Below are 23,782 nucleotides of genomic sequence, written 5' to 3'. Positions count from 1 at the left end.
ATGATGACATCCTGCTTAGTTACTAATGAACTAGAAAGTACTTCATCATCCCCTTGTGATACAAGTACATCCTGTGTCTTTCCAAATACAGAAAAGGAATATTTATTGAACACTTCTGCCCCTTTTGCACCATTATTAACAATGTTACTATCTCCATGTAGTAATGGGCCTATACCATTATTAGAATTTCTTTTGTTCCTAATATATTTTTAAAACTCCTTATTGTCTTAGTCCTACCAGCCATAATTTTTGCCCTTTTGTCTTGTTTCCTTTATCAATTTTTTATACTTCATAACTTCTAATTTATATTGATTACTATTTATTTCCCTTTTTTCCCATGTTACATATTTCTTTATTACTAATTTCTCTGAGGTGTCAAAGGGGAGAAAAAAATGGTAATATCATTCCCCTCACCTTATTGAGAAACCTATCGGACTCCAAGTGAAAAATTCTGTTTTGGCCTTCTGTCACTTATTCGTGCTCTTTGTTCTCTGCAACCCTCAGAGACAGCCTTCCAACTATGCCCAAAGTCCAATTAAATTAGCCCAAAAATCAGGTAACCAAGCAATCTTTAATTCCCTGTCACCCATACCCCACATTTATCACTTCTCTGCAGAAGCACAATTCCCCTCCTCCACACAGTGCTTCATTCACCGATGATAGTACCCTAGAATACAATCCCCTTATTACTCAGTTGAAAGTATCTGAGAACCCAATTTCTACCCCCCCCCACACACAAAAATTTGTTTTTATCCAATTTTACGCCCTCCAACTGCAACTCTAGCCATTCTCTCTGACCTCACTGAAGCTCCCCACTAAACCCAAGATCTGTCAGTTTTATTGCTAGTCCTTACAGATACAGCCTTGTAATCCATTCACCCCCTTCCTTTCCTGGACATTGCCACCTCACCAAGTCCTAAGCCAAAAGTGTTTTAGTTCAGCCTCCCTTGCTATGAGATGATGATTAAACTGCAAAGGTATTTTCAGTCACTCTCTCCAGGAACCCACCCACCCTTCGTCTTTATGCCAGTTCCCCTGAAGCAGTCTGCTCCAGTAACTGCCACACTCACACAGCACATGCTCCCTCTTGCTTCCTGCAGTAAAACACTGCATAGCTCCACTGTTTGATGCCTCTCTGCTGCTGCTTGTCCTCCACGAACACCAGTAGTACTCTGTTCCGCTCACCTCCCAGGTATTGGTCCTCACATCTGGATTCCCTGGCCTCTTCCTGACCATGGCTCCATGGGTGTCTCCTGCCCCATCACTCAGCTTTGGACTGCAGCTGAGCCAATATCCTTTTGCTGATGTGACGACAGACTGTTCCTCCCATCTCCAGGTACTCAAGTCATCACAGCTCACCAGTGGATCCTGGTCGTGCCCTCAGCGAACCAATTTAGCCATACAGTCATCTCCCGCAACGGGGATAGATTTCCTCTTGCAGTAGCCTGCACAGGGCCTTTCTCTGCTAACAGCAGAGTCCTCCACTCACCACGAACTCCGTCACAGTCTGCCAGGTAGCACCTTCATCAGGCTGGTTCGGCATTAGTGCCCCTTCCTGGGGGCCCACACTCCTCCCCGCACTCAGCTTTGCCCTCCACCTGCCCGCTCCTGGCGCCTCTAAGGCCTCTTGTTCTCCATGTTCTCCTGCTGCCCACCAGTATCTAGTACTCCCAGGTGCCTCATGGTCTGTTGAGTGGCTCAACCCACGGCCCTGGCAGCAATCTCCCTCTGCGGCACATCAGAGCAGATACAGGAAGCAGGATCTCCAGACTCCTAGCTGAACCCAGGCGAAGAGGCACAAGAAGAGGGCCCAGGACTCAGACATACAGGTGGGATCAGACAGTCAGATCTCTCCAGAAGTCTGTTTTCTTTCAGGAAAAGTTAAAGGAAAAAGATTTTATATTTATTTCTTTTATTCTTTTGCTCGGTGCCACTTTAAAGCCCTCAACCAGGGCCTTAAGGCACCAGACAGTTCAGCTCCAACTAAAACCTCTGTTAACCATTCAGTTTCCAACTTTTTAGAATAGTCCTATGAAGGGAATAGGGTGGACTAGGATATATGTATCATGCAAGGGATTGTCTTACCCACAAGCTCTACCCATTATATATATTAATCTATATCTACTAGCCCTTCCCATCCACTGTTAGAATATTACGTCTGTCACAAGACAAGTGCTATCCAGGGAAATTGCTGGAAAATAAAATTTGACATCCTAATATCCAGGACATCTTATGAACCAGCTGAAAATGTTGACTTCTAGACACCTCTAGCCATGATGCAGTCTATCACTGAATTTTGGGAATGAAGGAGGTCATTTCATAACCCAAAGCCATTCTTCTGCCAATCATGTCAGAAGATGGAAGAACAGCATGAAAGAGGAGGGAAATAAATCAAGACATTCAAGTATGAATGTTTGTCTGCTTCCCTTAGGCCAAAGAAACAGGGTAATCCTTGTCTTGTGCTTCAACATCCTTGTTTCAACCCTTCCGAGTAGGCATAATCTGGAAGGTGCTAAGAATGAGAAAGCAAGAGGGTCCCTATTAAAATTCCTATCAAACAGGCATCCTGAGGCTCCTATACTGGGGTTCTCCATCACAGTGACAGCAGTCTTCATACAGTAACTCCTCACTTAAAGTCGTCCCAGTTAATGTTGTTTTGTTGTTACGTTGCTGATCAATAGGGAACATGCTCGTTTAAAGTTGTGCAGTGCTCCCTTCTAACATCTTTGGCAGCCGCCTGCTTTGTCCACTCCTTGCAGGAACAGCAGCCCATTGCAGCTAGCTGGTGGGTGGTTGGAACCAGGGTGGACCGGCAGCCTCCCTACCAGCTTCCCAACTCCCCTAAATTCCCTGTGCAGCATCAGCAGGCTATCAACTGCCAGCAGTTCAGCTGTCCCTCCCCCACTGCCATGTGCTGCTCCTGCCCTGTGCCTTGGAGCTGCTCCCCGAGCCTCCTGCTTGCTGTGTGGGGGGGAGGGGAAGAAGAGGGGGGGCTAATGTCAGGGTGTCCCCCTCCCCTCTACCCCTGCACCCCGCTTACCCCACCTTCCATACAGCAGGAAGGACACAGGGACGGAAGGAGCGGTCTGTGGTCTGGTCTCAGCTTGCTGATCTAATTAACAAGGCAGTGTACTTCTGACCCCACTCTTCATACTTAAAGGGGAAATGTGCATTTCTGTCTCTCTAACACACACAGGGTGTGTGTCTCTCTCTCTGTCTGCCCTCCCTCCTTTCCTGTTGCTTTGTAGAGTGAGAGAGTTAACCTTTGAGGGCTCAGCCAATTGCTAAGTTCATCATTTAGCAGTAAGGCATTCCCTGGGAAATATCCCACCCTCTGACTCCTCCACCTCAACCAAGCTTCACAATCATCATCACTGTGTACCAGTATTAAATTGTTTGTTTAAAACTTATACTGTGTATATATGTGTATATATGTGTGTGTGTATATATATATATATATATATATATATATATATATATATATATATATATATATAAAATATACACTATATAATACAGTCTTTTGTCTGGTGAAAAAAAATTTCCTGGAAACCCCCTCACTTATGTTAAGTCTTATGGGGAAATTGGATTGGCTTAACATCGTTTCACTTAAAGTGGCATTTTTCAGGAACATAACTACAATGTTAAGTGAGAAGTTCCTGTACTGAATTATTTTGTCAGAAAAGCAGGGGCTAACTTCCAATACCATGTTCAGCTCTGGAAGAGTACAGTAGAGCAGACATCCTTTCCAGAGAAAGATTCTGTTATATCCCTGTTTATAGTTCGAAGTACCTTACAAAGCATACTTACAGCAGGGCAAATTACAGGTCTTCCTAACCTAGCTACTCACCTGAAGCACTGTAGATGAGGACTATACCCAGAACCACAAGCTCAACAGAAGCAGTAGGTGTTAAGAAAAGTCAGACTGACATCAGTATATTTATATGCCAGATGACACTTTATGGGAGCAGTACCTATCAGAAAAGTACCAGAAGCAGGTTGGGCTAGCATAGAAAGGCCAAACCTTGAGAACTATTGAGAAAAGCATGAATTCATTCCCCAATGGGCAGGGACAGGGGAGCTGCTGTTCTTCCTTGTTCCTAGAAGGAGAAACAAAAGATAAGAGGCTGGAGTGCCAAAATGTGCACTCCAGCTGCCAGGACAAAGGAAGAAAGACTGAAGAGGAACACCTGGGACCAACTCGTATAGGCTGTTCGAGATTGATATTTATTTTGTCTATAGGTTGCTTGTTCATATGACTATGTGGGAAATGCTTTTTTTTACATTGGGATAAAATACATAACAAAATCATATGTCTAACAAAATGACATTTCTTTAATAATGTCTGTCACTAGCTTTTCAGTTAGTGGAAGGTACACAGTTCACTACAGGCAATTACTAATGTCTTTATGAACTCTCCATCCATTACAAACATGTTTCTATTTACTATTATAAGAACCAAGGAAAAAAGCTACACTTACATGTGTTAGAAATAGGTAGTTCAAACTTACCTTTGGATTTTGGAATCAACTCTCCACAACTCAGTATTCGTACTTCAGCATACGGTTTACTAGATGCATCTGTTTTCTGGTTTTCTATCTCTCTCACAACTTCCTGTCCTGTGATGACTTGTCCAAAAACAACGTGAAGTCTGAAGATTAAAAAAAAAAAAAAAAAAAAAAAGATAAAATGCAGGTTTCCTACTGCAATAAAAGATTAAAAATATTTAGCATCTCAAATTTTCAAAGCAGTGTCCACTTCACAAACACAAATAAAGGAGATAAGATATTTACCCATCTAAGTGAGGTGTAGGCTTGGTTGTTCTTTTGATACCATCAAAAGGAATAATTAAAACAAAGAGAAAAACAAAGTTAGCACCCTTTACAAAGGAAACAAAACTGCATTCGAAATAAAAGTGCATGTATTAAGTTAAAAGTTATTTTGAATGAACTAATAAATTAAGGATTGTTTTGTTCAATTTTATAACAGTCATGTAGTTATAGTTTAAGTATCACTGAATGAAACATTACATAAGGTTCCTACTAAAATCCTTACTTTGATAAAAAAAATTAAGTAAATGAAGATATTCTAGCATTAATCCAATTTTAGACAGTATCTTGTATACATACATTACAAAATTCTATTACTGATTCAATCATACGAACAATTGAGGGCAGATTTAAAAAGAAAATGAATCTGATTCTCAGAAGAGACTGCAAGTAATCTTATAGTCATTAGAGAAGGAAGCAGTGGGAAGTCAGAAAAGAAAAAAAACAGCTGGGCACCGGCTTCATGACATTTGATGTAGCTCTAGAATGGACTTAAAGAGTCTTCAAGGAGAGCTTTATACCTACAGACAATGCATGTGATTCACGCAAGCTCCTATAGCCCACAGGTCAGGGCTGGACATTCCACGGCATGCAAGTATCAGGTCATGAGAGAAATCATAAGCTGGGCTGAAAGAGGCTAAAGATCTGTCAGCAAGCCAAAAATAATTGTCTACTTTTAGATGATGCATGCGACTCATCACATTAATTAAAGGAAAGATCTTTATCAATTATAGGTAACGGGATCAATTTCAAGAGAGAATTTTTTCTGGAGATAAGCCTGATTCAAAGGAATCTCTCTGTTGTAGATATGTTGTGATAAATTCAGCCTTAGATTTATTATATGTGGTGATAAATTTAGCTTTGTGGTTATTTTTTCCTTGAAAATGAGATTGCTCTTAGAATGATTTCCAAAAACCAGAACTTCACACACACACACACCCTCACCATGATCCCCAGAGCTCTTCCCATCCAAGACTCTAAGCTGACAAGACACGTTACACAAAATTGAGTAAAGTTCGCTGAGAACATCAACTAGTTTTGCATTACTCGCCGAAGTTAGAAGCAGGTAATGAAATGTTTTTCTAAGTATACGAGAAGCACTCATCTAAAACAATAAGGCGTGCTAAAAATGATCAGTTTATCTCCAAGATAGGCATTTTTAGGCGGTAGCTATTTTACATAGAGCTTCAAATCTGGAAAACCAGTTCTCATTTGATAAATTAAAAAAAAACTAAACCTTTTTCCAACAATTAAATTATTACTACAACCTTAACGTTGTAAGCAACATGCATATCAGAATAATACAATACTTACATAAAGAACTGTGAACCGTTTGTATCTTTCCCTCTGTTGGCCATTGACAGAAGAAATTCTTTGTTGTGCTTTACAGCAAAGCTTTCATCTAGAGAAAGTGTTTTTGATTGCTTTAAAATACCAAATATTTACTTTGTTCTATTAGTTAAATGGCATTTAGCTATTTTCCCCCTCAGCCAACCCAGATAAATTTATCACTGCAGTAAAGAGCATTAAAAAAATTAGTTTCAAAATAAAGTATATTATGTCACGTCCTTGGGATACATTATGCTTCACACTCTAATGCCTGGAATTTAAAGAGGAGAAAAGTAAATGTACTTTCTTATTTTCACCTGCCTATTAATTGTAGTTATGGTATGAAGAGTGATTGTAACAATGGAACTCTTACTCAACAGATGTACTTCCTGCATATACTCATGCAACATCTGAGTATAGTAAGAGCAGGTCTTTGCTATTTTTCACTCTTGTTGGCACATGCAGATCCACGCATCTTTGGAAGACCAAAATGTTGTTGTTTTTTCTAGCTCATGCATCATCAATATAATTTTTAACTATGTTTTGATGAAGAATTTTTATTAACGGTGGTGATCCAGTTTGGTGTCAAGCCAAATAAGCAGCTTTACTTTCAGATACCAGGATGAGTTTACAAAGAGCTTGCTGTTAGAAAAATAAGTTTACTTAAGATGATCAAGTTGGATACGGAAGTCACAAAATTAATCAGGTTTAGAACAGATATGTACAAATGTAAGTCTAATAAAGTTGACAAATTTGAATCAGAACAGCTTGATCCTCATTTAGACACAAACATTTTCTGAACAAAATAGTGAAGTAAACAAAATACACCTTTATGGCCCTCATACTGCCATCAGATCAGATGGCAAAGACTTCTGCGCCCATGCAGAACTCAAATAAACCCAATGGGACTCAGATTTGATATGCACAGACCACAGATGATTGTAGGAGCAGGACCACGGATTACAAGTTTAATATTTATAAGACAGAACATTTGAAAAAGGTTTAGATTGGCTTGATAAAAAAAACACTTTACCTTCAAAAAAACCACCATAAATGGATTCTCCTCCTCTCCCATTTCCTTGAAAGAAAATACATTGTATTACAAATAAATGTAGTGAAAGTATAAATCATTTAAAGTTCAAGATGTGCCTAATGACTCCTAAAGAAAGTATCATAAAAGATATTTCAATTATTGCATCCAAGTCAAAATATCTTCAAGAACAGTCAAATAGGAAGCTACATCTTGACAGTCTGCTTAAGTAGAATAGGACTGAGAAAATGCAGGCTATTGCTTTTCCATTTATTCTGCATTGTCTCACACATTTCTAGATCAAGCTAGGACTACTACTGGGAAATACAATGTTTTACACTGCATTACACTAAATTTTTTCGCTGGGAGGCCACACCAAGCTATAAAGAGAATAGAACTGAAAGTTATTTATAAATATGTTCTTATTTGAAGGCCCTATTCAGCACACCTTACTCGAAGAACACGCACCTTAAAGTCAACAGACATTTCATCTGAATGTAGGATGCTGAACAGGACCCTTAAAAATATCTTACTATTTAAGAACTGTAGTTTTCTTTTAAGGCTGTGTCCTACCTTCACTGAAGTCACCTCCTTGGATCATAAAATCTTTCACAACTCGGTGAAACAGACAACTTTTGTAATGCAATGGCTTCTGGGTCGATTTTCCGGTACCTTTTTCACCTAAAAGGGAGAGAGGGAAGAGGCATGGAAGGAAGGGGCGGAATTAAAAAAAAAAAAGATACTTTGCATTTGTGCAACACCGTTCATTGGAGGAGCTCCAACAGTCTGACTAACATTAACTATTAAGTCTTGCAAATCAGTTTGTGAAGTAGGCAAACATCTGTTTTGTAGACGGGAACGCACAAATAGATTAAGTCCAAAGCTGGCCATGGATTTTGGTTCTCATTTTCTCAATACCCATCTTTCAGAGGTGCTGAGTGTTCACAGCTCCAAATGAAGGTCTTAGGAGCTGTGGGTGCCCAGGACATCTGAAAGTCAGATCCCAGGTATCTCAGGTTGGGCACTCAAAACTTGGGTTACACCATTTCAATACCCATTTTTGAAAAATTTGGCCAAGGTAACTTGCCCAAGGTCACAAAGGAAGTCTGTGGTGAAGCTGTAGATAGGACACAAGTCTCCTAGGGAAATTTACCAGCATCACTCAGAACCTTAAATGTATTATCATTCCAGAGTAAGACTGTCTACATGGGGAATTATACCAGTATAACTATGGTAATAAAATTATACTTGTATAAATTTTCCTGTAAAGACAAAACCTAAAAGACTACTCCTAAAAGGCTAACACACTGCTGGTGGCAATAAGTAAAAAGTCTGAAAGGCAGGTAACTGAACAAACACTAAAATTAAAAAAGCACTACATTGTCTCCTATAATCCAAAGACAAGTTTTTAGACATTTGAGAAAACCCTGCAAAGGTTCCACCACTTTCAGAAAGTTGAGTATATCTTTCTCTGGTCTGATCGCCAGAAGAAAACCCAAGAAACAGATTCCTAGTCCCCTGCTCTAAACACTTTTGACCATACACATTCCCAATAAGATCAAATTCCAATTCTGAACTTGAACTATTTTATGTGCACATATATTACTTGTTTCTGACATGGAAGTGATAAGCAAAAACTCGTGAGATTGAAATGTAATAAAAATACTGAAGGGGCAGACAGTGGGAAATGTTGGAGATGGAGGAAAAAACAAGCGAGTTTCTATAAATCCACTACTGTGATGAACTAAGTTTTTAGGAGAAAAGAAATTTGTTAAAAAGTTACCTTGGAAAAAAGGTGATGGAGGTTGGAGAAATCTGGGTCAGATTCACAACTACCATTTAAAACAATGTTTTATTTTAATGACTAGGCTTGGACCCAATATCAGTATTCTTCAATTAAAGTAACAATTCAGCAGGATAAAAATGCCATTTCAAAAATATTTCCATGATAGGTTTTTGTAAGGACTGGTAATTTGACTAAGTAACAGGGAATTTGAATTTAATTTGGGATTAGAGATTGCCACACATCTGTTACAAAGAAAAAACTAAAGGGGATAGTTAAGAAGTGGATGGCCAATCTTAGAAAACAAAGGCCATGAATATTAGTGGTAGTTCAGTATATCACAGGAATCAGAAGATTCCATTAATGCCCAACTTCCTGACCTTTCACTGGCTACCTTTATTGTATGCGTATCACTTTCAGGAGTAGTTAATATTATATAGTTTCAGCCAGCACAAACTGATTTAAATAACTGATTTTAATCATGATTTAAATCAACAAGCAGAAAAACTTGATTAAAATCATCGATTTTAATCATGTTTTGCATTTGTACTTTCTACTAACTTTTCTAAAGGAAAGCTGATTCTCATTAGGTGGTAACCATTAAAACATGTTGATTTGCAATTAAATAAAACCATTTACACCAACATTGGTGCTTCTTTTTGCTAACAAGCAGGATACACACACACACTCTCTCTCCACATACACACACACTAATTTAATCAATTATATAACTTAACTTGCAATTAGTAGAGCCTTAATTTTTACATTTTTATTATGTTAGAAAACAGTGAAATTTTAGATTATTCTTTTTTACTTGTGATTTATGTCAAGCTCTATTTGGATGGAAATTCAAATTCAATTAAAATGCACAAAATCAGCATTTTAATTATTTTATTATTAAATAAAACTACTTTAAAAGTAGATATAAGACAAAGTTCATAAAACATGTTTTGCATTTAAAATTAATTTATTAAACAAAGGAAGTATTATCTGTAGTTAGTGAATTGAACTGATTGTTTCTGGTCACCAAGTCCTTCGAGATTTTAGAACTAATAAATCTCATCCTATCATACACATTTTTATTCATAGATTCAATCTGGTAAACTAGTCCTACTTTTTTCATCTCCTTTTTTTTTTACTTTGAATTAACTGAAATGAAGAAAACATTCTCTCTGCACCTGTAGTAGAGGCTACAGCTGTCAAAAGCTGGTTCCAGGTGCTTAGCCAGTGACTTACACCGAGTCAGTGATTTGACTTTCTTTAAAACTTACCAGCAAACATACTGCTTAATATTTTTTGGATTTTAAATTAATGATTTTAATAGATTACAGTAAGTTTAAATCTTAAAACACGTTGTAAATGTCATATTTAATTTTAAGTAGGTTTATTTAAAAAAAATTGTATTTAAATTAAAAGAACCCAATTTAAATACAAAATTCTAATTTTCTATTTTTTTTTTTAAAAATTGATTTTTATCCAGCCTGCTTTCAACAGGATTTTTGAGGGCTGTTGCAGTTAGCCTGACACTCCAGTATCTAAGTTTGATTAGCATATGCTCCACGTACTAATTGATGCCACAACTGCAAGTGCTTCAGTATACAAACCTTGCATTAAATGCACACAAGACACCAATGTTAAACCTCTACAGAGACCAAGACACATTATTTTAAAGTCTACCTTCATTTTCTGGTATGCAAAAAGTGATAATCATTGGATGTCTACAGGGGATTCTGTCGAATATAATAATTCACAATATGAAACTAACCAACAATGAATTAAGTTAAAAATCATAAATATCTACGAACCTGTGCAAAGGCAGCGAAAATTCTCACATGTCTTTGGGCACACATCAGAAAACAATTCAAAGACCACTCTTCCAGCTGAAAAAAATCCCACACATTTATAAAGTTAAATTAGATTTGTCTTCATTTGACCATTAAATATTTATATTGCTATAACATAATATAGCTTAGAAATTATTCTTCTCACCAGGTACATTGTTGATGGCTATGTCAAAAAAGCAACGTGGCCGCTGGACCTTGATTCCCATGGCTTCAAAAGTTTAAAGACTGTAAACAACAAAAATATAAAAACCTTTGAGTTTTCTCCTCTGTGTATTGAAACTATATATTCACGTGATCTTGACCGAAAAGCTTTTTATGAAGGAAAAAAAGGTGTGGTCATCCTGATACATAAATGAGCAAAACCGAGCGTTGAGATGTTGAAAAAGGTGGCATTTTTGCTCTCAAGCCGTTTTAAATATGAAAGTCTATGAGTTGTTAATCTTTGGTCTTTAGGACAAAAAGAAAAATAACTTAAAAACAGTTTTCTGTGCACATTCAGTTCAACTTTATGTTATTACCAACTCTTGCAAAACTTGCTGGAGCTTTAAGAGAAACACAAAATACTGCATTTTTTCTGCAACACCAATCAAGGTGGTATTATTGTATGTATTACAATAGCACATTGGAGTCCCAATCATGGACCGGGGTGCCACTGTGTTAGATGCCATACAAACACAGAAAACAAAAAGACTGTGCCTGTTTCAAAGACTAAGAGTTTACAATCACCAATTTTGGTGAATCAAAGAGATCAAAAGATCTCTTTTTATTTTAAAAAAATTCCAGTTGTCATCGTTGCAGAGTAAAGCTTGTAAACATGAATGAATGTATTCTAAAGGCTTAATAATCCACTATTTTAAAATCTTGTGATTTAAGCCAATCTCGGATTTTGCGGGGGGGGCCAGACTCATGATTTTTGAATGCTTGGGTTTGGCAATACTGACTTCATTCATGTTTTCTTTGATAGTTTTTTAGAGGAAAGCATACAAGAAAACTGCAAGGGAGACTACGGCATCAGTTGATGAGAATGTCATTCAACTTCCTAACCGGCTTTATAAGAACATACTTGAAAAATGAGAGGATTTGGAAAAAAGTGGGAACAAGACAAACATCTTAGGATCTTCTGCTCTCCTAGTTGGGTAAAAGGTTAAGACCTAGTAGAGTACTTTGATAATTTGCTCCCAGAGGCCTTGGATCTTCAGACCCAAGGCTGAATCAAGTGACTAAGGGGGCATGAGGTGGAGAGAAGGAGTTAACTTTAGGGCCAAAGGTCTGTGCACTCAGGCAACTTATTAAGACTACCTCTGAACTATTTGCCAAGAAAAACAAACAATTCCCTAGTATGACAGACAAATTCTTACTGGCCATAATAAGAAATCAGAATGTTTTTGCAGGACTATTCAGTATACAGAAATCAAATGGCACAGATTTACATAAGACGGACATTAAGTTCCTATTAAAGTACCATGTGTGGAGTGGAAAATGAGATATTCCCGAGATTAAATTGGAAGAGATGCAAGGTTCACTGAGGTTTTAAACTTACACCAAATAAATAAAATTGACTAGCCTAAAAAAAAAATGCTGCATATGACAAACACTTGGATCCTAGATTACCCTTCACTATTTATACTGAAAAGGGAAGCAGCATAGCTATTTGTTTACACATTTTGCGACAGCTGCTTACAGAGTTTACAAGGCATATGGTCCCTGCCTTGTAATAGTTGTCCACAGTTACTGATATACATCTTTCAGCCTATGGACTTTGTAATTCCTGAAGAGTAGAGCTGGGCATATAACTGATTTTTCAGTTTGTTGGCAGTTAAAAAAATATATTTTTGGAAGAGAAGTTGGGTTTGGGTTGAACTGAATCCAAAAAGTGTAAAAAAAACAAACAACCAAACCTTCAGCAAATAAAGAAGTGTCCATTTGGAGCATTTTTAAAGGGCTAAATGCACAAAACAAGTGGAGGCAGTGGTGCCTCCCTTATAACCATTAGGCCTAATAGTTAGAATACTCACCTGGGATGTGGGAGACCAAAGTTCCATTTCCCCTCTGCCTGATATGGAGAAGTGATTTGCACTCAGGTCTCCCACACGGCAGAAGAGTGCCCTAACCACTGGGTTTTGGGATATTCTGGTACAGGTTTATCTCAGTTGCTCCTGTTGAAGCTGTTCCACTGCATCTAAACAATTAACGTTACTGGAACAAGGACTTGAACTTGGATCTCCCACATCCTAGGTGACTGCCCTAACCGCTAGCCTATAGAGTGGTTCTCATTCTCTTTTCCTAGCCCAATGACTATTCATTGTCATTATGAAAGACTATGAATTGCCATTAATGCAAAATAATCACTGGGATAAAGGTTATAAGGCACCAACACCTCTTCTTCTGGCCATTTTGTGAATGGCCCCCAAGTCCTTCCCACCTCCTCCCCACCCCAAATATTTGGCCAAAACTATTCAGTGAATTTGAGTCAGCGCTAATTGAGTCCAGTGGAGGGACTTAGCAATCTTTTACGTGATAGGCTATTCCTGTGACTATTGTAAGCTGCATTAGTTATATTTTATACATTGATTGAAAAAAATAAGCAACACTTTGTACTTTACTACTTTGTACTGTTAAATTCCTTACAATTGTGTAAGATGGGCAAAGACCACTGCAGAAATGTCAGACTGGGACTTGTGCTATAAACGCCAAAAAACTAAGGGTCAAAATGTAAAAATAGTTTATCATGATCCACCAAATCATTGACAATATTGATAGGGTTAGCCCTAAACATTTAATGTTGCAAATATTTTTAAGATGCCTATCACTCTAGTATCCAGGAGCTGCTCTAATTATAACCCAGCCCAACCCTTTTTATTTGTTTCTTTTAAAAACAGAATACATCTTGAGTAGGTAATTGTAACAGTTTTTCATTAAGTTTTATAGCAATTAATAAACACATTTTCAGCTTTTTATTTCCTGTGTTTGTTCTTTCCCTTTCATGGCACTGTTTCTTTCTTTATGTTGACTATCTTGGTGTGTCTTTTTCTGTCTATGTTTTAGTATATGTTCCTTCTTTATTAGTTTTCAGTAATAAAAATAATTTTCCCCTCATTTCATTCCACAAGAGTCACTCTTCCAGCACTGTGCCCTTTGCCAATACTTTCCTTCTACTATCATCCGCTCTCTTGGACCCTATTGCCCTCTCTCCTGGGCTCCACTCTATAACACAGTATCTGAAATGAAGACAAATTCTTTTCTATGAAGGAGAGACTGCAGCCAGCATATGTGTAGAAAGTATTACATTATAATTTACTGTCAGTTATCGAAAAATGTCTAAAGTTATTGTCATATTGAGCACTATATACCCTTACTCATATTGATGGATAGCAAGTTGGAGTTCAGGTTAAAAGTTAGTTTTATGGAACCTTAAGTCTCAATTCCTTGACCTTAACAAAAAACCATGAAACATTTTCAATATTTTAAACAAACAAACATATTAGAATGTCAGAGGTGAATTTCCAACTTTAAAGTTTTTATGTGGAAATTATACAAAAATGTTGCATACTTATTAGGCCATTAATATTAATCTAAATCTGTTTCTGCATTTAACGATTCCAAGTATCCTACTGTAGCCTGCCTGGCACACCGTCCCTGACATCCTAGCTTGAGTTTTTACAATGATTCAGACCAAGAAAATTCCTCAAAATATGTTATCTACAAGTAAAGTTAAGTTTTCTCATATTATAATTATTAACCTGGCAGTAACTCCCCAAATGCACCCACTAAATAGCATAGTAAAATGGTAGCCACACTAACATATACAGTCTCAGAGGTCCAGCAGGAATGCAGATTCAGCACATGGCATCCTCAGGTTGTCCTACAGAGGAAATCAACAGGTTCCAGTTACTGAAATTTGATTAATCTGATGTTCCCAGAAGTTTGTGAGAAATTCTCAAACTTTCTGCATTGTTGTGGAGGGCGGTGATCATGCAGCTGCCTCCTCAAATGAAGCCAGAGTAAACTGGAGTCAGTGTGGTCCTGTAGCAGTCTAGCAGAGAGTCTGAATTGAAAAGACTAATAAGGAAGCCCAAGCTGCCTTCTGCCTACATTGTGGAGGAATGAATATGTCTAAATCATGAATAACCTCTGGATCAGTGCATGCCACGCATAAGAAAAAAACAAACTCATTTGCTTTTTAAAATGAAACAAAATTTTACTTACAAGCTACTAGAATCAATTGAAGAAATAAAACAAAGTATTGTAAGTCTTTTTATCCTGAAGATGATTTAACAAAAGAAAAATGTAAATTATTTTTACAAAAAATGTTTGCCTTCTAATACAGTTTGCACTGGCTCACTAACTTCTTGAAGCAAACAAAATAGTATCCTTAGGACAACGCATATGTAGAGAGATACAGAAGATACTCCTGGGGGAATTCTGTGCTACTGCACATGTGCACAATTAATGAGCCCTGCATATTTTTAAATTTTTGCACAGAAAAAAAGCTTCTGCTGAAATGTTGCTGCAGTTCCACCTTCTGCCCACCAGAGGGCGGTGTGGCACAAGAGAAGCAGCAGCTCCCAATAGAAAATAACTTCTGCGGTTCTGCCTTTTGCCCACCAGAGGGCCCTGTGGCGATAGAACAAAGCAGCAGCTTCCTGCCAGCAAGGGAAGAGAAAGAGCCACCTTCTTCGCAGTGGGCCAGGTCAGGAGACAGGAGCTATTGGTAGACATACAGCGAGGGGTGCTGCGGGGGAGAGGGGGTCAGACAGGGGCTCAGGGGGAGGACAGACTGGGGTAGGGGCTGAATGGGAGTGGAGGCACAGGGCCACTGGGGGGAGGAAGGTGCAGGGCCACATGGTGATGGGAGAGGGGAGGTGCAGAGCTACATAGAGACAGGGGGTGGCTGGGTGGAGGCACAGAGACATATGGGGACAGGGGGAGGGGATACAGGGACACATAGGGACAGAGGAGTGGCTGGGTGGGGGCACAGAGAAATTTTTAGCCCCAAAGATTTTTTTCAAAGTTTGTGAGCATGTAAAGGATTGTAATTAGAGCTTGTTTTTCAGGGTTTCTTTTTAACAATTTTTGAGTTTTACGTAGATGTCTAAAAATTGCAGGTTTTCGGGCTCTCTCTTTATATATATATTGTAATAAGTAACATATTATACAGTAGTATATACTGTAATGAGTAATCTATTTGTAGTGTTCCATACTATGCTTTAATGTAGTACTGTTTCAAATACTTAATGCACATAAGGAGGGTCTAACACAGACCAATTAATGTGCAACACATTAGTGCACTTTAGAAATCACACTCCCTCTAGGCTGGTGAGTTTGCATCTGTTCACCAGCTCAAGAGATAAAATAATCAGTTACGTGCAAACCCTGTTTCAGCTTGCTGCGCAGGCTCTTTTACTCTTCTGTCACACAAATGAAGGAACACAGAGAAGTAACAAAAGTGATAGTCCTGATCTGGACTGATACTGCTCTGGCCCCAGCACCTCAAGGGTCACTGCTGTTCCTCAGTCTCAGGGGAACTGCAAGGCCCTACCTACCCTTCCTGTTGCAGCCTTCCGTTGCTGTCCAGCAAAAACTTTGTTTCTACTGGCCCTTCCTTTCACAGAGCTGGGTCCTCACTAATGTCTTCCAGCTGGAAATCAGAGCCAATTGTTAGCTACTTTTTAGCTGGATCAACTGGTACCTAACACCTACCTGGTGGGCTTCTCCATAGGTCAGGGCTCACTGCTCCCTGGCTCCGCAGGCCTTAAAGGGGTAAATTGCCCTGCTACACCCCTGTGGTCTGCATTACTGCTTCATGTAGACAAGCCCCTTAGACACAAGTAACCATTTCCAGCGTTTATTGGATAAAACACCAATATTTCTTTAGTTTTTGTATCAAGGTTGTTTTATCTGTGTGTATTGGTTAAATCAAAAATCAAAAGCCCTAATCATAATGACAGTCTAAACACAGTTCACCCAAGGAATAATTTGACTGGTTAGGGTGAAAAATACCTACATTACCCCTCTAACAAATCTATGCCCGCTACAGTTTAAATGAATAAAAGTTTCACACTTTGTGTACTTTGTCACTGATAACATACTGTCAATTTTCTATACAATCTTTTTTTATAATACAAGTTGCCTTATTTTTCCTATACCTTATTTTCCTTCACTCCATTCTCCCTTCCTAAAACAGATCATGCTGTATCTTTTTCTACATTGTTTCCAATGTTATTTCCTCTTTTCTTTCTTTCTTCCTTCAACTGCTATATCCCTTTCTTCCAGTGTTCTCTTTCTCCTATTTCTCTCCCAATAATCTCTTTCAATGAACCCTATGTCGCTTATTTAAATGTATTCCACTACTTTTTCCTCCCCCACTTGCACATACCTTCACTACCATTATTTCACTCACTTCTTCATACACAGGTTTTGAAAATTTACCAGAACCAAACTGTCAAAGAATTAATCTACTAATCAAAGATTAATACAAAAGATTTCCCGCCACATAAGCAGCATGTCCAGGAAAACATTGGTGAGAGGCCAACCTGTCTCTCCCCCACCGCTCTCGCCCTCTCCAAACGAATCCTGGGATTCCAATCTAAGTGCTGTCCCTGAACTGTTCAGGGGCTCCATCCTTCACAGCCTCCCTCTAGTACAGGAGGGAAAATTCCATTTGTAATAGAAGAAATGAACTACATTTGTAATTATGATCCATGAACTAGTGTATAAATTTAGGACTAAATACTTGCCTCAGGCTCCACCTGGGTATAGGCCTATGGCGGCGGGTGTATGTGTGTGTCAAAGAGATATTTGCAGAAAGATCAATTGCAGAAAATTACCTTTATATAGGGTATGTCTATGGTCAGTATAGATACTACCTATTCCAATGGCAGGAATTCTCCCTTGGGTGTAGGTAATGCACCTCCCCAAGAGGCAGGAGCTAGGTCCAGTGGAAGAATTCTTCCACTGACCTAGAGCGGTCTACACCAGGAGCTAGGTCAGTATAGCTATGTCTCTCAGGGGCAGTTGGGAGGTTGCAGAATTTAGACGTGCATTAAAAACAACGTTTCTAGCCCCTATGGTTCTTCTGTCTTCAGATCGATACAGTACATTTGCTGCTGCCCAGGACTTTCCAAAAAACAGCAGAGTGAAATTGATCACTCTAATCAGTTTCATTTCTGCTATTCATAACTTTGGGACCATCAGGGACAGGACAAGAACCATGTCATTTTACTCTGAAGATTCCGTTTTTGAAAGCTGTATGCAAAATCAAGCTTTGGTGAAGACGGATTTTTTTTTTTTTTAAATCTTCTAGAAATAGAGCAGCAAGGAAAACCTAGCCAGTAGGTTCAGGGGCTACAAGGGAGAAGAGAAACTGTTAGATACTAAAGATTAGCAGACAGTCAGCACAATGGTAAGAAACCTAGCACATTTCCCCAACAGATAACTGGACAGTAGGCTCACTCATCAAAGCATTATCATTGTTGCTGCTCCTCGTACACCTCCTTCATACTGGACTGGCTGTGTACATTTGTTCTGGCAGAACAAATAATTAGTAAATAAAACCTACTAATTCAACACAATGTAAACTGAGCTGAAGTTAAAATAGGGTAATGCTTCATGGAGAGTGCTTGAGATTCAAGCTCAGTTATTATTATTCTTATTGTGGTAATGCCTAGGATTACCAGTCACAGACCAAGTCCTGGTCTACACTATGAACTGATGTCGGTATAAAATCCACAACCCTGAGCAACGCAGTTATACGGCCTGAACTCCCTGTGTAGACAGCAGTATGTAGACAGGATGGCTTCTCCCATTGACATAGCTACAGCCTCTCGGGGAGGTGGAATACCTATGCCAATGAGAGAATCTCTCCCATTGGCATAGGTAGTGTCTTCACTAAGCACTGCAGCTGTGCCCCTGCAGTGCTTTAAGTATTACAAGCCCCAAGACTCCATAGTGCCAGGCACCATAAAAACACACACAGAAAATACAGTCCCTGCCCCACAAAGCACAAGTATGTGGCCTCCTCTGTAGATAATAGGGAGCAAATAAATATTTTCTCTTAAAAGAACATACAAGCATTTTATAAAGTGGATTTAAAATTAAAAGAAGTGAGTGGGCGAGGTTCTGTGGTCTGCAACGTGCAGGTCAGACTAACTGATCTTGATGGCCCCTTCTGGTGTTAAAATCTATGAGTCTAAAAAGAGTCTGGCTCATATTACCCTATGCACAAATACAGGTGATAACCAGAACTTAAAGGGCTTCAGGGGATCATCCAACGAAGTGGGTTTTAGCCCACGAAAGCTTATGCCCAGATAAATTTGTTAATCTCTAAGGTGTCACAAGACTCCTCGTTCTTTTTACCAAAGATACTTTACCAAGTCCCATATATTTATGGGAGGCAATTCCTTCACTGGGAAGGAGTTTTAAGGCAATATTTAGCCTTGCGATGGAAGATTTAGCTATGTGTAGTTCAACAAGCCATGTATCATCTTACTTTTTGAAATCTCATTCATTCATACTGTCCTAACAGCTCTGCTAAATGTATTATCATACATATGCAGTATTCATTATTTTCAGTTCATTAATGCCTGCAAACAAAATGAGTCTGTAACTGATGTCATAGCCATTAAAAAAAAATATAAAAAAAAATCTATGTACAGAGTTGGGACAGCCCTTCAAACTAAAAGACGGAGAGTGGACCCTCCAGCCAGCCATGGAGCACCCTTCAAAGCAACATCCCCTGTTCCAGAGGCCTGCAGGGAAGGAGGCCATGTGGCAAGCAGAGTCTGGTGATTTTGCCTGCTAGGGGAGAAGAGAGAGGATCCATTCAAACTCTGGAGCAGGCATGGAAAACGGCCCCCTGCGTGTACCAGCAGCTGGAATTTTCACTAATGATTTATGTCTGGAGGACTGGAAGTGTGGCCAGCAGCACATCACCAACGCGCGTGGAGAAAAGGCTCTTGTCCTGCCCCAAGGAGCTGATTTTTTTTTAAAGCCATTCACCACAATCCCCCATTTGTAACTAATCCCACCCCACTTGGATCTCGCCCATGACCCTCCACACCTCCCTCCTCTAACTTCCCTCCAATTTGCAGTTTATTCCCTGCCACTCAACGCCCCCTTTCTTCTCAGACCAAACCGGACCACAAGACCCACCTCGTCTCCCGTAGGGCTGGGTCACCCCCACCCTTTCCCCAAGCCCGTCACAGGCAGGCTGAGCCCCCCCGGGGGGCTAAAGCCCCTGCGGCCCAACGAGGGGTGGGCCCCTTCCCGTGACGGAGCGGGTAACTCCCGCCCCTTGGTGGGGGTGTAGGCCCCGGCCCCCACTATGGCGCGGAGGCCCTCGCCCGCATGGGGCTCGGCGGGGCAGGCTGCCCGCAGCGCCCCAGCACTCACCCGCTCGCGGCCCGGCTCGCTGCCCGCGCTCCTACTGCCTCGCCGCCGCCATGTTAGAAGCTGGTGCGGCACAGACTGCGTCAGTGGAGGGGAGGGCGGGAGCAGGGAACCCCAGAGGCGGCGTTGGGTGGAGGGTGACCGGACGGGCGCCGGCGGGGCGGGTGCAACGGTCGCGGTAAACCCCGACCCGGCTGTGCTGAGGCGGCCAACTCGGCCGCTCGGAGCCCACAGTGGTTAGGGGGGCTGCTCCCCGCCTCCTTCCGCCGTCAGAGCTGCTCCGCCCCCTCGTCCACTCCACTCGGCTAGGCCGCCTGCCTGTGCCTGAGCTCAGCCCTGAGCCCCGTGCCCCGAGCTAGCCGAGGGCCTCAGACCTGCCCCCCCCGCCAGAGCTCGCGTGCCCCAAGCGACGAGGGGGGCGCAGGGGCCGGCTCTGTTCCCTGCCAGTGCCTTGGGTTGCCAGGTTTGGTTGGGTGAATTCCTGGAGGTTTCATCACATGACATAATCTTGAATTAAAGATTAATCTTTAATTCCTGGAGACTGCAGGACAGTCCTGGACTTATTGGAAAACCTACTGACCTGTGCAGGCACAGTCCCCTCTGCCAGCGCCCTGTGGCCAGAATAAGGAGAGGGCCTCAGCCCTCCCCTCCCCCCAAGTCTCTGTGCCCTGAGTTAGGATATGGGCATAGCACCCCCAGCCACTAGCTCCCTGGGCCCTGGGTGGTGAGAGGCCTCAGCTCCCCCCTGCACTAGTGCCTCTGTACCCCCAGAGGACACAAGACCCCCCAGCTGCCAGAGTCCCAGTTTCTTCAGCGAGGAGAGGAACTCAGCCTCCCCACTGCCCTAGAGTCCCTATGTCCTAAGTGGGCAGTGCTCCCCACTTGCCAGAGCCTCTGAGCAAGGAGAGGAGCTCAGCCTATGCCAGAGCCCTTGTGCCTCAAGCAAAGAAAGGGGCCGTGGCCCATGTCAGAGCGCCTATGCCCCAAGCAAGGAGAGGGCACGGCCCCCATTCCAGAGCCTCTGTGTCCTGAGCAAGGAGAGGGGCACACGCACATGCTTCAGTGTCCCTCCTCATGCCAGTCTGTATGGATATATTGCATTATAAAATATGGGCCTGATTGGGCATTCTGTCAGTTAAGAAATTAGCATGTATATACAATATCTGAATATTGTTCACAAGGACGTGTGGGCAGCCTCCAGCAGGAACCTTGGGCCTGGACTCCAGTATTTAAACTAGAGAAAGGACTGATGACACTCAGATATACTATGTGATGGGCACAAAATAAGGAACAAATTATATGCACACATATTATTTTTTCTGCAGGACTTCTGCCTCATTCAGTGCACAGGATTGACCTACTCGGGATCTGGAGAAGGATTTTGTACTATTTGTACCAGTCTGGGGCCGGTGGGTCTAGGCCTGTCCCCTCAGCTAAGTGGAAAGCACCACAAAGCCTAGGCTACAGTTGAGTACTTGGGACAACAAGATTAAGAATGAGGAATCCAGAGGGGGAAACCAAGCAGAGAACACAAGACAGCAGCACCCACTGCTCCTCAAAGGCATCCAAGGAGTCAGTGGATGCCATTCAGAGGAACTCTAGACAGAGATGTAAGCAAGCAAGGGACTGGAAATAAGCCCCACAGTTGGAGTGTACCTCCCAGTCCAGCTTCCTCCTCCTGGAGTGATGGATGGCCATCTTGGCCAGCACCAGGAAGTGGTTGCCAAGGAGGTTTTGCAACTTAGTGTAAGTGCAGATGGGTTGTGTGTAGATCAGGAGGTGCAGAGAAAAGTGTAGCCAGAACCTCAGTAAGACCTTCTGGAGGAGCCGGAAGAGAGGTTGCAACATGATGCACTCTACGCAGATGTGCCCCAGGGTCTTCCTCTCACCACAAAAGGGACAACTGTTGGGGAAGTTTGTGAACTGCATGAGGTACGTGCCTGGAGCAGCTGTCAACTAATATCCCCAGCAGGCTTTGAAACCAGAGTGGAATACAGGCTAGCCCAAGAGCTCCTCACCCTCTTCAGGTGGCAGCATGTCCACTTGGTGTTAGGGCAGGAGCAGGACACAAGGGTGAGGAAGTGGATGGTATAAAGTAAAAGCATGTATAGATGTTCTCTGGGCACTGTTTGGAGGTAGACCAGCTGGATGTTGTGCAGAAATCTGTGATGGGCTTGGCCTAAGCAGATTGCAGGAGGAGAAAGGACTGTCTCATGATTAAGGCAGTTGAATGCTGCCTTTAACTTGTTTCTATCCCTGCCTGTGCCACAGAGCCATAGGTGATGCTGGGCAAAATATTTAATAGCTTCTATTGAAGTGAGCACCATCCTTCCTGTGCATTGAATGAGGGAGAGGGGTAGAAGAAAATGATATGATAGTATAATTAAAGACTGTATTATAATGCTATTCATAAGGGGCCTGAAGTAATTTTCCCTCTGCTGATACTCACACCTTCTTGTCAAAGATTGGAAATGGGTGACGTCCACCTTGATTGCATTGGCCTCGTTAGCACTACAAAAGTAATTTTCCCTCTCTTGATATTCACCCCTTCTTGTCAACTGTTGAGAATAGGCCACTTCCGCCTTAATTGAATTGGCCTCATTAGCACTGACCCCTCCACTTGGCAAGGCAACTCACATCTTTTCCTGTGCTGTGATATATATACTGCTTACTGTATTTTTCACTTCATGCATCTGATGAAGTAAGTGGGTTTTAGCCCATGAAAGCTTATGCCCAAATAAATTGGTTAGTCACTAAGGTGCCACAAGGACTCCTCATTGTTTTTGCTGATACAGACTAACATAGCTACCACTCTGAAACCTTAATTATTTCCTAACTTTTTAGTGCTTGCCTTTGTAACCTAAATAATGTCATTTTAATGTATGTGCAGGGGCATGCGCAAGGGGGGCCACAGGCCCCCCCAATAATTGGCAGGGGTATAGAACCACTCTGGTCCCAGGGCTGTGGCAGGAAGAGCGAGCTCCTCCCATCCTGGGGTCACGGCAGGAGCTGACAGCTCCACCAGCCCTTGGGCTGGGTTGAGGAGAGTGAGCTCCTCTGGTCCCAGGGCTGCGGCGGGGACACAGAATGTGCCCCTCCGAAAGCGGGGAAATTTAAATTCCTGCATGAGCCCTTTTGTGTGTGTGTAAAACAACAGATATAATGACTTAGTACATCATGATTGCAACATATGTACAAGTTAAACATACTGTAGGGACATTTTGCTCTGTTAGTATAAACTCGAAGTCCAAAGATAAATGCTGAATAGAAAAGTATTTGGGGGAAAGAAAAACAAAAAAGGCATGATCATTTTTTATTGGAAAGTCTGTTTCTTCTGTGTTCTCTGACTTTCACTGAGGTGGGTCATAGGGCATCCAAACTCTGCTCAGTTGAAGACACAACTTGGTCTCTAAGGTGCCACAAGTCCTCCTTTTCAACTTGCCCAAAGTTTGCCCAGTAGAAGGAGTCCTACAGGATTGGCAATTTATCATAGAGCTGTGGAGAGGTTTGACCAGCTGAAGAAGCCAGAGTGCTTGTAGTTTGTCAGGAGCCTAACAAGGACTGCATGTAACTTGCATAA

General features: G+C 41.2%; 1 protein-coding gene across 4 annotated transcripts in view; it reads right to left on the bottom strand.

Moving 5' to 3' along the window:
- PPIG (peptidylprolyl isomerase G) overlaps nucleotides 1–20,601 on the bottom strand; it is a 37,087-nt gene extending 16,486 nt beyond the window's left edge. Inside the window, exons 1-9 of one of the 4 annotated variants that reach the window (XM_043525854.1) lie at nucleotides 20,206–20,475; nucleotides 14,556–14,677; nucleotides 10,961–11,040; nucleotides 10,777–10,851; nucleotides 7,762–7,869; nucleotides 7,192–7,236; nucleotides 6,144–6,231; nucleotides 4,794–4,823; nucleotides 4,512–4,651 (exon numbers count right to left, since the gene is read on the bottom strand). In XM_043525854.1, the coding sequence (XP_043381789.1) occupies nucleotides 4,512–4,651; nucleotides 4,794–4,823; nucleotides 6,144–6,231; nucleotides 7,192–7,236; nucleotides 7,762–7,869; nucleotides 10,777–10,851; nucleotides 10,961–11,021 (547 nt within the window). In that variant the 5' untranslated portion in view covers nucleotides 11,022–11,040; nucleotides 14,556–14,677; nucleotides 20,206–20,475. Of the gene's footprint in view, nucleotides 1–1,070; nucleotides 1,756–4,511; nucleotides 4,652–4,793; nucleotides 4,824–6,143; nucleotides 6,232–7,191; nucleotides 7,237–7,761; nucleotides 7,870–10,776; nucleotides 10,852–10,960; nucleotides 11,041–12,830; nucleotides 12,849–14,555; nucleotides 14,678–20,205 lie in introns of those variants that run through there. The other 3 variants (XM_007056592.4, XM_043525855.1, XM_037911844.2) reach the window with 3 other exon arrangements.
- Between the last annotated feature and the right edge of the window lie 3,181 nt (nucleotides 20,602–23,782).

Source organism: Chelonia mydas, chromosome 11 (assembly GCF_015237465.2).
Source record: "Chelonia mydas isolate rCheMyd1 chromosome 11, rCheMyd1.pri.v2, whole genome shotgun sequence".
Taxonomy (NCBI): Eukaryota; Metazoa; Chordata; order Testudines; family Cheloniidae; genus Chelonia; species Chelonia mydas.
Note: the sequence above shows the minus strand (reverse complement) of the source record. Positions and strands in the feature narration are given on the sequence as shown.